The sequence below is a fragment of the Orcinus orca genome, chromosome 17 (assembly GCF_937001465.1).
Source record: "Orcinus orca chromosome 17, mOrcOrc1.1, whole genome shotgun sequence".
Classification (NCBI taxonomy): Eukaryota; Metazoa; Chordata; class Mammalia; order Artiodactyla; family Delphinidae; genus Orcinus; species Orcinus orca.
This window is the reverse complement of record NC_064575.1, coordinates 2,776,206-2,790,378: the sequence shown is the minus strand read 5'-3', so window position 1 is coordinate 2,790,378 and position 14,173 is coordinate 2,776,206. Positions and strand designations below refer to the sequence as shown.

General features: G+C 45.0%; 1 protein-coding gene across 1 annotated transcript; it reads left to right on the top strand.

The window, feature by feature from the left end:
• The first annotated feature begins 272 nt into the window (after positions 1-272).
• Positions 273-13,228, top strand: ALKAL1 (ALK and LTK ligand 1). Its single transcript, XM_049700629.1, has 6 exons — positions 273-452; positions 1,488-1,503; positions 8,419-8,472; positions 9,925-10,005; positions 11,108-11,183; positions 13,008-13,228. Exons 1-5 carry the CDS (start codon positions 273-275, stop codon positions 11,170-11,172), a joined length of 396 nt encoding a protein of 131 aa, XP_049556586.1. The 3' UTR covers positions 11,173-11,183; positions 13,008-13,228.
• The last annotated feature ends 945 nt before the right edge of the window (positions 13,229-14,173 follow it).

Sequence of the window (14,173 nt, the reverse complement as noted above, 5' to 3'; positions counted from 1 at the left end):
GACGGGGCGGCGGACAGAGCCGGCCTTGCGCGGGGAGCCCGGACACCCGCAGAGCCGAGGCGGGGCCGTCGGGGAGGCCGCGCGGTCCTGTGAGCATCTGCGCGCTGGGCCTCGCCCAGGTCCCCGGGGCAGCCGCGCGTCCCTGCCCGTGTCCTCGTCCTGCGTCCCTCCCCGAGGCGCGCAGGTGTCGCCCTCCGTCCGTCTTCGGGGCGCGGACCCTCCGCCTCCGCCCGAGACCCGCCTGATCTCCCTCCGGCCGCTCCCGCGCGCCCATGCGACCGGCGAAGCTAAGCGCGCGGCTGCCCGCGCTGCTGCTGCTGGCGCTGGTTCTGTCGCCGCGCGGGACCCAGGGGAGGCCCGGGGGCCGCAGGGGCGCGCGCGTCGCGGGCGAGGAGTCGAAGCCCTGGCTGTCCCTCCCCGCGGCCTCCCGGAGCGCAGGTAAGCAGCCCCGCGCCCGCGGCCCCGTGCGCCGAGCCCAGGGCGGGAGGACTCGTGCGGCCCGGAGAGGCGCGCGCTCGGGGCGGCCTGGCTCGCGCACCGCGGGAACAGGCCGGCAGCGCTCGCCGCCGACGGCGGGCGCTCGGGGAAAGAGGCAATGAGCTGGTGAGACGTACCGAGGCCGAGACGTTAAGTATCCAGAAACCCATCTTGCGGAGGAACCGGCTGGATGCGCCTCTTCCCCGTGAGAGAGGCCGGGCCTCGGAAGCGGGGGCCCGGAGCCCGAGGACATGCGCTTCAGTCCCAGCGGCCGAGGCGGGGCGGACAGGTTAGCACCTGGCGGCGCCTCTTTCCGGTCCAGCCCGGGTTTGGGGATTGGGCCAGGGCCCTGGCGTCGCGCGCCGGGACGCCCCTTTGCGCCCCCCTGGAGCTGGCGCAGGGCCTGGGTAGCTGAGCAGGCTCCACCCGCCGCCGCGGCTCCCGGATCAGCTCTGCGCGCCCAGGTTCCTGGCGCTTCGCTGCCCAACGAGTGGTGGGGATGAGAAAAGGGATTAAAAGTAGCCGACACGAGGAGTCCTGAGACACCCCAGGGCGGCGAGGACGGCGGCCGAACGAGGAGTAAACGTGAGAAGCCCGGGGCGAAGCGGCCCGACGGGGCGGCGGGGCTGCGGCTCGCTTAGGGCAGGAAGGCCGGGGCGGGGCAGGAGGAGGGAGCCGCTCAGACGCGCCTCTGCTGGGAGCCCGCGCACCTGCGGAGCGAGGACGCGCTGGCCGCCCAGCCCGGCAGCGGTAGGCGCCCCTCCCCGGGGGCCGCCCCCCTCCCCCCGCCCCGGCACCCGCTGGCTGAGAGGTCGCAGCCCACAGCAGCCTTGCTGTCATCTCCTCGCTCTTCTGCCTCTTACTTCACTTTGAACAAAGCAGAGAGGGGTTTCTTAGGACCGTTTTTCTTTCATGATAGTTACGATATAAATATACACACATTCACTGCACAAATTTTCATCCAGTACTTGCTGCGTGCCAGTCACCATGCAGAGGCCGAGGCCACCCAGGGGAGCAGGCAGTCAGGTGTCTGCGCTCTGACGGCACGTTCTAGGTGGGGAGGCGGGGAGGCTGGCGCACAGGTAGACCCAAAGAGGAGGCCAGTGACGGGCTGAAGGGGAGGCAGGGGATGGAGAAGGTCCAGGAAGCTGAGACAGGAGGACCCAGGACCTCGTCCAGGGCTGGGCAGGGCTTTCCAGCGACGTGGGGACACACAGGGCTTTCCCGGAGGGGAGCTGGGCGGGACGGTGACCACCGCAGTGATGCAGTGAGGGCACCACACCCTTCGCATCCTCGGACTTGCAGCTTCTTGGCCCCAACGTTTATCTCAGAATGGAATGTCACTTTGGAAAGTAAAAGAATGGAAGAAAGTCTCCAACTACAGGAACATTTGTGGTAACATTAATTCAGACCTGTGTCATTGAAGTTTAACAGATCTTTTCTCTGTAAAAGGCTGAAGCCTTACCGAAGGGAGTTTCTAGGGAGAAAGAATATTTTGGCAACAATCCGAAGTTTTAAAAAACAACACAGGGGCTTCCCTGGTGGCACAGTGGTTGAGAGTCCGCCTGCCAATGCAGGGGACACGGGTTCGTGCCCCGGTCTGGGAGGATCCCACATGCTGCGGAGCGGCTGGGCCCGTGAGCCATGGCTGCTGAGCCTGCGCGTCCGGAGCCTGCGCGTCCGGAGCCTGTGCTCCGCAACGGGAGAGGCCACAACAGTGAGAGGCCTGCGTACCGCAAAAAAAAAAAAAAAAAAAAAAACACAGCCTGGCAGAGCGTGATCTGTGCACCACATCGGTTGCTTTCTCCAGCTGTTTGTGATGTAGTCTTTGGATGACGTGAGGAGGAAGGGTGACTCTTTACATCCGTACTGAGTCTGTGAAAGTGAAGGGGACACTCGGATATGGGTCAGGGACCAACAAGGACGTGAGCTGACCCTATACAGGTGGTCCTCGCAGGCACACTCGGGTGTGGCGGGGTTCACAGCTCATTCAGGAGGAAACATCTCCCAGGCTCTGGAGGCTAAGGACTGTCATCCCTGCCAGGTACCTCGGGAATTCTGACCCCGTGATTCTGCGACATAGTAAACACCATCACCCGGGCCTTCGCATGCGCTCTGGGCTCTGAAACCCTTGCTGCACCTGCGGCTGCGGTGCCTCCCTTTTCTGTAGGTCAACGGCTTCCCTAAACACTCCCGTGAGGCTTGAGGTGCAGGGATCGGTCCACGTAGGGGAAGCAGTAAGTGGGGAAGCCTCGGGTGAGAGGGTGACCAGCGAGGATGCCGTTAGAATTGGAGGGGGGCACTGGGAAGGAGGAGATGCGAGAGGTAGGTACCCATCACCCTCAGGATTCACCATCCCCGGCCCCCCTTCCTCCCCGCCCCATGCGTCGTTCACGCATCACCCATCCATCAGTTCATCTAGCCACTCACAGCACACACCTGACGTGCTCTGATGGCCGTGGGAATACGAGGTTAACCAACATTATTGACTCGTGCTGAAGGAGCTCAGGTTAATGACCAAACCCCACTCCCCAGGTCTCTGCAATCTGATCCTTCCTTTTTATCGTCCTGCCCATCGCCCTGGTTCAAGCCTCAGGACAATGTCACACTGTCTCCCTAACTCGGGTGGCGCCCCCTGCTGGGCTGCCTCATTGGGCTAAGCATGGAAAGTGTGTGTTTTCATAACCTGTATCCATTCTCCCCTCTGTTGTCTGACCATCACACCAGCAGAATGGAGCAAAGAATCGTTTCCAGAACTCTGCAAAAGAAAGGGAGCACTGCGGTACTCGTCACTGAGATGAAAACAGAGTCAGATGTCTGAGAAGTGGCAGCGGTGGGGCTAGAGAGGGGGGTTGGAGGAATTTGGGACAGAGAAGGAATTGGTGTGAAATTCGGGAGATGGAAGTATAAGGGGGACTTTTAGAAAGTTTTGATGGAAAAGCTTTGCCTTTTCAAGAGCTGTCACTGAACATTTACATTCTTCTGCAGGCCTCATGGAATCAGATTTGTGTTGCTGGGTTGTTTTGGGTTTGTTTGTTTTTAATGTGAAACCTTGCTGTCATGAGGCTTAAGGCAGGAATGTGAAGACCATTTTGGAGAGGTTCTTACAAACGAATATTCTTTTTTTGAGATTAATACATCATTTTAATTGTATTTTTAAATTTATTTTATTGTTTTAATTTTTTTGCTGTACGCAGGCCTCTCACTATTGCGGCCTCTTCCGTTGCGGAGCACAGGCTCCGGACGTGCAGGCTCAGTGGCCATGGCTCACGGGCCCAGCCGCTCCGCGGCATGTGGGATCTTCCCGGACCGGGTCACGAACCCGTGTCCCCTGCATCGGCAGGCGGACTCTCAACCACTGCGCCACCAGGGAAGCCCTTAATTGTAATTTAAAATATAAAATACATATTACTTAGGTTGATCTTATCCTAAGTGCTGAAAAATAGGTGCTTTAAGTGTCTTTTAAAAAAATTTTTTTTAAATTTTATGTTGGACTATAGTTGATTTACAATGTTGTGTTAATTTCAGTACAAATGAATATTCTTAGTAGAGCCAGGCTGTTTCCTCCCCAGTCACAGATCTGCAGTGGCTTCTCTGGATTTTCCAAGAAAGCCCTAACTTCTCTTGAAGGCAGGACATTTAAGTCCCCTGTGACCTGCCCCATCTTCCCTTCTGTGGTTCTCCCAGGGTGCGGGTCGCATGGGCGGGGCCTGCCCCTTGCAGATGCCGTAGCCGCTGTCTGTGCTCTTCTGCCAGCTCCTGGAACGCGCTTCTGTCATCTCTGCCTGTCACAATTCACCTCTCCTTCCAGGCCCTCTTCCTTCATGATGTCTTTGTAGCTATTTCCGTGTGGAAAAAAAAAAAATCTAAATCCTAAATTCTTTGTAATATTATCAGTGAAATATTACAGATACTGTACATTCCAAAAATATGTTTTGGCAAGTATTGTGGTACAATTTTAAATAATTTGAACACTAGGTATATTAAAAATCAGGGTGCCCATACGTACCACACATGTGTTTCTTTGCTCCGTCAACTGCATGGGCCTGGAAACAACCATACCCCAGTAGCAACAAGCACACCTGGTACCCTGGTACCCAGACTTCGGTTTCCTTTTTGTTGCCCTCGACGCAGCTTGTGGGATCTTAGTTCCCCGACCAGGGATTGACCCCAGGCCCTGGGCAGGAAAAGTACCGAGTCCTAACTACTGGACCGCCAGGGAAGTCCCAGACTTCGGTTTCTAATACCATCCTCTATAAGAGGAACCAGGGCTCCTTGGAGAAACGACTGGTACTAACACCGAGACAGGAAATTATTCAGGAGGAGCCTGGAGCATCCTGTAGTGCCCAAAAGTAAAGAAGTGATAAAAATGCAAAACGCCACCAACAAAACCCCCCATGATGACATAATTTTACTGGAAAGAATTCTCTGTCTTGTCTTCTAATAATCACAGACTGCAAATACATTAGTAATAATATTATAACTTATTGATTATGAAGTAATTCACTGTTGAATGTTCAAGAAGTTTTGTATCTTGTTTGGAACATTTAGTTTACTGCTTTCAAACTTGAATGTGCAAATAAATCTCCTAGGAGTTCTTATGAAAGTGACTCTGTAGGTCTGGGCCTGAAATTCTATATTTCTTACAAGCTCCCAGAAGACCCATGGAACAGAGTTATTAATAAACATGAATTTTTTCAAACACTTATATTTTCCCTCAGTGATTCTCTCAGCACTGATGGAATAAATCTAGTTCTTATTTTTGAAAGGAGAATTGTTTTTATATATTTAGAAAGAGAATAATCATGCCAGCTCCTTAACTAAAGGAAATGATAACTCAGGGAACTATATAACAAACATTTCAATTCAAGTACATGAAAAATGCTAGATTAAAACATAAAGTAATGCCCTTCAGTACTTCCAGAGGTACTAAGGATCCACTAACATGTCTTTGTAAAGAATCGATCATGGCAGAGTAAATTATCTCTATGGTAAGATATTAAGTTATATGCAAGTAAAAGCAAACACTAAACATTTTCTGTTATTTTCTAGTTGTTCTGTATTATGATTTTTTAATTATTTCACATGATCTCTGCTCATTTTTAACAAGAAGTAGGTACAAGAGGTAAGCTTGCCAACATTATATACATAATATGCAAGTCTGTTCCTTTAAAAATATATTATTGTAAACTTAAAATTGTTGAGGGTGGCAGATGGTAACTGTTTTGGTTAAATGAAAACTAGAAATTTTCATAAATTGGATGAATGAGATGATAGGTTATTCAGGTTGTTCCAGGATAATCATTACCTAGGGATCCTTTTATTTATTTATTTTAACTATTTATTTATTTATGGCTGTGTTGGGTCTTTGTTGCCGTGCGCGGGCTTCTCATTGCGGTGGCTTCTCTTGTTGCGGAGCATGGGCTCTAGACACGCGGGCTTCAGTAGCTGCAGCACGCAGGCTCTAGAGCACAGGCTCAGTAGCTGTGGCGCACGGACTTAGTTGCTCCGCGGCATGTGGGATCTTCCCGGACCAGGGCTCGAACCCGTGTCCCCTGCATTAGCAGGCAGATTCTTAACCACTGCACCACCAGGGAAGTCCTGGGATCCTTTTATTTTTAATCCATCTGTACATGTAATCTCCCATACCGTTGTCCTTAGATACCAGAGGGGTGAAACCTACATTCTATTCTTGTGCCATCCAGCATGGTAGCCACTGGGTACCTATGAGTACTGAACACTTGCAGTGCGGCTGGTCCAAACTGAGGTGTGCTGTGAGTGTAAAGTACACCTTGGGTTTTGAAAACTTAGTATAAAAAATGTAGACTATCTTACTAGTAATTTTAAAATATTGATTACATATTGAAAGGATAATATTTTGGATATAATGGGTTAAATAAAGTATTAATTTTAATTTAATTAAAATTAATTTTAATTTTTCAACTTTTTTTTTACTTTTTAAAACGTGGCTACTAAAAATTTTAAATTACATATGTGGCTCCCATTTCTATAATGGAAGCTGATTGTTAAGACTGTTTTCCATCAGAGCTCAATCATCTAATTTGTTGTTGGGGGTAGTTTTCTCATATTCAGTCCTTCATTTAATATTTTGTTGAAAGTTATCACCAGGGCATCTAATCCCTAAATACAGATTCATTTTCAATTAACTAGTTGCTTATTGAAAAATGAAAACAGATTTACGTTGAAAAAAGTTAAAGTTGGACTTCCCCGGTGGTTCAGTGGTTAAAAATCCTCCTGCCAATGCAGGGGACACGGGTTGGAGCCCTGGTCCGGGAAGATCCCACATGCTGCAGAGCAACAAAGCCCATGTGCTACAACTACTGAGCCTGCGTTCTAGAGCCTGCAAGCCGCAACTACTGAGCCCACATGCCACAACTACTGAGCCTGCACTCTAGAGCCCATGCTCTGCAACAAGAGAAGCCACTGCACTGAGAAGCCCGTGCACCACAACGAAGAGTAGCCCCTGCTTGCCACAGCTAGAGAAAGCCCGTGTGCAGCAATGAAGACCCAACGCAGCCAAAAATAATAAAAAAAAAATTAATTTTTAAAAATGTTAATGAAAAGAGTATGCACTGAAAAATCTCTCTTCCCTCCCACCCCCAGAATCCTTGTCGCTGTTGCCTCTCTGCAGACAATCACCATTTTAGCTGAATGCAAATAGGGTGCTACAGCAGGCACTGGCAACCTTTCTCTATTTCAAACATTTTCAAAATATTTGAGGCTCGGTGAGCCATACAACCTCTGCAACAATGTCTTGCCCCTGCATCGTAGCACGAAAGCAGGCGTAGGCCACACGTAAGTAATGAGCATGGCTGTGGTCCAATAAAACTTTATTTACAGTAACAGGCGTGGGGCAGGAGGAGTCCTGAGGGCAGTTTGCTAACCCCTCCACAGGCCAGCGCTGTTCCACACATGCACGATAACTTCTCTGTAAACCTTTTATCTCATCTCTGCATCGACTCTCGCCCCTCCGTACCAGGCATGATGATCTTTAAAAATGAAGCTTGATGGTATCACTCCCTTGCCTACAAATCCTTACCTTCTCCTCACCCTTAGACGAAGTTTATAAAGGATGGTGAGTATCCTCACCTCACCTCTCCCCGTCACCCTGGCCAGGGCTGGACATAAAGACTTGGAATCAGCTGCGTGAACAACCACAAGCTCATGTGTTTAGTGCTCGTCATTATAGTCTACTTGTAAGGATATTAAAACTTTTTTATTGAGGCAAAATTGACGTACAACATTACCTTGGTTTCAGGCTTACAACATAATGATTCGATATTTGTGTACATTGTAAAATGGTCACCACGAGAAGTCTGGTTACCATCCGTCACCGTACAGTTAACTTTCAGGGTTTACTCTTGGCAACCTTCTAACGTGCTCTACAGTATTACTGACTATATCCTCATGTTGTCCATCGCACCCCCATGACTTATTTATTTTATAACCAGAGGTCGGTACCTCTTGACCTCCTTCGTCACCTATTCTGTTTCCTCCCCAATGCCCCTCCCTCTGGCAACTACTGTTCTGTTCTCTGTTTCTGTGAACCTAGTTTTGTTTGCTCATTTGTTTTGTTTTTTAGATTCCACGTGGAAGTGGAATCATATAGTATTTGTCTTTCCTGTCTGATTTATTTCACTTAACGTAATTCCCTCTAGGTCCATCCACGTTGTCACAAATGGCAGGGTATCATTCTTTCTTATGGCTGAGTGCTATTCTGTTGTATACATATATACCACATTCATTCATCCATCAGTGAACAGTGAACAAGCACTTAGGTTGCTTCCGTATCCTGGCTGTTGTAAATAATCCTGCAGTGAACACGGGGGTGCAGATATCCTTCTGAGTTAGTGTTTATAAGGAGAGTTTTTAATGATGGAAATGCATTCAAGAAATTCTAAAGGTTTTTTTTCTTTTCAGAAATATTCCCAAGAGATTTGAACTTAAAAGACAAATTCATAAAGCATTTCACAGGTAGGCATGAACTTTATCAGTGATTCAATTAAATGAAAAGATTGTAGCATATTACTCCATGAGGCATTTAGGGCATGAAAATAAATGTCTGTTAGAGGCTCACAGTCCTGTCAGGGAGGTAGGCAAATGCTACTAGCTTGTTTTAATGGTGATGGGAACCAGATCTGGGTGAATGATAGAAGTGTAAACAGAATTTTAGGGAGACACAGGAAGTGGACGGTTTTGCTGAGAACTACCAGAAAAGGCTGTCGTGGACACAATATATAAGCTGGGCTCTAAGGATGAATAGGGTTTTCCCGGATGAGAGAGGCATCCTGGTCAGAAGCAATCCTTTGGACACATGGTGTGGTTTGGGGCAGGACCGGGCGGCCAGTTTAGGCAAGGGTGTGTGTGGCCACTGGGCAGAGTGTGGCTGGAAGGTGGGTGGAGTTGTACTGTGATGAGTCCTCCGTGGTGTGCTAGGGATTTAGCTGTGCTCCCGGTCGGCGACACAGAGGAAGTGTTTCTCACAGGGCAGAGCCGAGTCCCTTCATGTGTCACATGGTGAGCCCCTGTGGCTTTCTCTCCCACGACACTCCTTGGTTCTTTGGATCAACTTGGGGAATCGTTACAATCATCCTGTGCCCCATGTTCTAGCAAATCACTTAATTCGAAGCGTGCACCCTGACCTTTACTCTGTGCCTAGTCATTCCCCCGCCTTTCCCTGTTTTACATCTCAGGCCAATAAGCTGGAAAAGATGTGGGTTCCCCCTTGACCAAAGCCCAGGGCCACCTTGTTAATTAACTTTGGAACGAGGGCATGAAGACCCTCCTGAGGCACCGGGAAGTGTAAGAAATTTCCTGACGTTTCTAGAACCCTGGTAGTGGCACTGTGGGCTCCCCTACTTCTACCACTTCCGTAAAAAGCAGACTCCAGATGGAGGGATGAATTTTGGTGAGGACTGTCTTGGGTTTGTGGGGAAAATAAGGGAAGTCTCAAGACCCTGTCCACCTTACAGTGGTCCTTGACACAAATCACTCTAACTGGAAAATGGAATAAATGTCTCTGCATATAAACATTCACTCCTATTAAATAAAAGACTGAAGAACAGAAAGTGGAAACCGTGGATATTTATTTTTTATTTTTTCACATCCGCTTGCTTTGCTCTCTGCAGATTTTTTGTTTTTCTGTCTAGAGCTTTTCTCTCTTACTTATTCTGAGGAGTTCTCCTGAAATCGACTGTTCCATTATGTGAGATGTTGAGAATGTGGAGTGAATTTCGATTGTTTTTCACAGGTTACACCTCACTGCCTGCCCCAGAGTCTGGGGGAGGAGACGTGCCCACAGGCAAGGTCTTTTAAGGGCATGGAAAGATGTAAACCAGTTATATTATCTCCATCCATAAAGCGCTGGCAGGTTTGATTGGAAAACACACCTATGTGTATCGTAAGCATTCTCTTCCTGTCCAATAGGGCCGGTCTCGTTTTCAGCCGAGTGTAGCAAACATTTCCACAGGCTCTACCACAACACCAGGGACTGCTCCACACCAGCTTGTAAGTAACTTGGGTCATTTTTGTCCTTTTTAAAAAATCTTTATCCAACAGTAAATGCACGTGGTTTTAAACTTCAGCTGTCTGTGAGTGGGAAATAATAGACTAAACATTGTATGACGTGCTGTTTATAACATTGACGGTGCTTAAATTTAAGGTGTGTGCGTTCTGTTGACACCGTGAGCAATGAAACCGCATTCTAATTGGGACTATTTCAGACAGATCTGAAAATAGCCAGATTTCCTTAAGGACCACAATGTCTGTCAGGATTTATCATTTGATAAATGATAAACCTTTTATCATTTATCAAATTCCTTGGCATAAATAAGGCACTCTCTTATATAAATGGAAAAAAAAAAAGATGACCATGAACTGTAAGTCAAAATTTCCCCCTTTTACGAGTAGTTTCATATCGCATCATTTCTATGCTGAGTGATAGACTTTCCTGAATAACGGTAGTGTGCGTTTTAAAGGTTGTCTAAAGAATTCTTTGGGATTCTTAAGTTACTGAACTAAATAGCAATTCCAAACATTATATTTAAATGCTCCCCTTTAAACTGCCCAAATCATCATTAAGTGTGGTAACTCAGTTGGCTAATTTTAAATTCCTTTCTAAATCTAAACTTTCTTTTTAAAGAAAATGAACTTTAAACGTTTTGTATTTTTTTAAACTAAATTGGTCATCTTGAGGGATATTTAATTTTACTTGGGATGTTCAGTCAGAGTTGTTATGATTTTTTCAAAAACTACTTGTGTTTGATGACTAGAGAAAATGAATCTTGTTGGCATCTAGGCAGAATGATTAAGTGGTAGCACAGCATATGGTGGAGAAACTCTGGGCTTTGGAATGAAACTGCTTACTAGCTATGAGACTCTTAACATTTTGAGGCTGTTTTCTCATCTCTAAAGTGAAGATGACAGTAACATCTTAGCTGCTTACATCATCAGGAGAATCAATGAGAAAATCCAGGTTAAGTACTTGCTATATTAGATGTTTATTAAATTATGGCTATCATTATTAAGAATTAGTGACAATAACTTAACATGGTTTTCCCCACATTTGTAGTAACCATATACACAATTTACTTTTAAATGTTTCTCCTAGATTACAAAAGATGTGCTAGATTGCTCAAAAGATTAGCAGTGAGTCCTCTGTGCTCACAGGCATAGAAGACCTACGTGTGAGTATGTATTTATTAATTTTTCTTATTCTGTTTAACAGCCTGACTCTCTTAAGAAATTTTGAACAATTTAAAAAGCCCAGGAAGCTGATTTTAGCACCACCAAATAAATGTAACCTGTGGATTTTCCACTTGGTGTTAAAGCTTGGTCTAAATGGTTTATTGAATTAATAAAAAAATGTCCTCAACAGTGATTGAATTAATAGAAACAGCTTTTGGGCAGCCTTACGAGTCCTCAGTGATTTTTTAAAATATTTCAACATTTGATGTTATGTCATTATTGTGCAGAAACCGTATGCATATACACATTAGATGAAGAAAACTATTTAAAGGTCTACCTTTTTTTTAACCGGTCAAAGTATAATAAAATTAGATATAATAAAAGTAGGGCCCTAAAATTTTGATTTATGCTATATAGGTTATAATAAGAGAGGACGTATTAGAAGAATAGAAGAAAAAGCAAACAATCAAACGTATAGTGAACATGTCAGCATTTTGCCAGAGTGAAATTAAGTCAGAATTTTCGTTCTGGCTAAATGACCCTTGGAACCCTGGGGCAATAAAGTATTTGTATGACCTAGATAAATCAAAAGGAAATTCTCACATTTCTTTACAAAAGTAGAGTCTATACAAAAGACTGAAAGGTGTTCATTTCTTTGCAAATATCTTTCTAATCAGTAGTTCTTTCTGGTGTAGTACAGAGTCAACATTCGGGGGGTGGGAGCGGGGAAGGGGGGTGTCGTCAGCGTTCCAGTACCCCAGACAAGTCCCTTTTAAAGTTCCTCAGCTTTCTAGGGTGGACATCAAAGTCTGGAGAACCTGTAGTCTGGAAGTATCTGTGAATATCTCGATCTGGCCAATGTAACTTAATTTATCCCAATAACTGCATGGGGATGTGATAGGCTCTGATAGGTTTGCTGTGACAATTACTGAGACAATTCTGGCCTATTGTTGATGTTGCTTTTCTTATTCTTATTGAAAAAGCAATTATAAATTAATAATTGGCACTCAATTCTGCATATTTAAATTTGCTGAACTAAAAATTTTCCCTTTTTTTTAGATTAAGAAAATCAGTTAGATCATTTCAGTGTTCAGTGGCAAGATATTCAAATCAGTTACTCTCATCCCATCTCAAACTTTTTGAATAATGCAAAACAAGAATAAATGAAGAAAACTCATTAGGCTCCTGAAGTGACCTAAGTCAAGCCGTGTTTAAAAAGAAAATCAATCAATCACTCAAGCCACGTTTATCTTGTTCTTTGTTTTGATATATTTTATCCGAATGAGTAAATGTACATAAAGTCCAAACAGCAACCTAATAACTGGAAAACTTCTCAAAAAAACAAGTACTGTATTATAATTTAAAATATTTTATGCAAACTTACATTCTCCTGGGACAAGATGCATAGAGGACAGACCTGATAAACAGGCCCCTTTAAAACTGCAGGGTTTGGAGATTTAGTGAGTTTTTTTCTGGAGGAGTCATCTCTGATAGTATCTGTTTCCACGTATTTAACAAGGAATTGGAGTATTACAGATGAATAAATTTTAGGAATATTTTTGAGTTATTTAGGTGATGTCAAGTTCACTTTTTGGCTTCTGCAGATATCTTAAAACTTTAACGGTGGAAGTCATCATTTAAACTTTCTAAAAGTACCGACCAATCCCCTCCACATACACATTAATCTACATTCTCAGGATCTGACTGTAAATTAAAAGTCCACAGATTCTTTAAACAAAGTAAAATAAAATATAACTATATTAAAACTATGCATATGTTAAAAACTAGGTCATAAATGACATTTTTCTTCTTCCCTCCCACAGGTATTTCTTAAGAACGTAAATCTAATTCGAAGGAAAAATAGTACCTGGAATCGTACTAACTGTAAAAAAGAGAGAAACTTCTAATTTTATGGTGTATTAAGATGAGTAAAATAAGAGACTTCTCAGAAATAACTGGTGAGCTGTGTCCTAGCATAGGATGCAATCTTCCTTGGTTTATTTTGGTGTATATAGTAATTTGAAATTTTTTAATACAAAGTTTAATTCACATATTGCAAATAGAATATTAAAATGTATGCTATTCTACTTTATTTTTGCTATATATATTATTTTCTTGTATGGTTAACATTCCATAGATGTATGAATTATATATTTATGTAAATTATGTCTGAGCATGCCAAAGAGAAATGATATTTTCGATATGATTTTTTGTAACATGTTTGTTGAATAGTCATGTACAAGGTCCCCTTTTATAATTCTAATTTAATATTTAATACATTTATTCAGAATTTGTTACTTTTATTTGCATTCATCTGAAACGTGAATTTTGTTCAAACTGAAATATGAAAAATCTGTGTTTTTTTGAATTAAAGACATTTGTAGCAGAGCTCATACTATTGAAATAAGATTACCATATACGTATACATGTGTAAATACTCATTTTCTGACCTGATAGCTGAGATCCTGAGACCATTTATGTCTTTTTGAACTTGGAGCATATGGTATTGCTGCCTTAAATAAGAAGAAGTCCAAATGAACTTGGTGAGGAGAAGAATGTGTGGGCACCTGGGAGCTCTGTTTAGAAAATAACAACACGCCTGACGCATTTAATCAGTTTCATTTAAAAACAATGATGTAAAAATGAGAAACCTAAACAAAATAAGAGGAAACCCCACCCTTTTAAGGGTCCTCGTGCATGACCCCGTGCAGGCTAAGAACTGCCGACTTAACTGACTTGAGCCCGGAGATCTACGGATAGTGTGAGTTGCAGAAAAGGCCTCAGACAGCCCCGCGGAGCAGCCTTTGGAGGATGGAGATGCCGGTGAGGCTATGGCCCTGGTGAGTTTGGGGGAAGAGGTCCAGGGTGGTGACTGGGGGGTGGACGGGGACGAGGCGTTCAGGCCAGGAGTCCGATGCCTGCGGGCGAAGCTCGGTCGCCCGGCGGAGGTGGGAGGGGAGGGCAGGTCCAGGGAGATCTTTGTAAGATA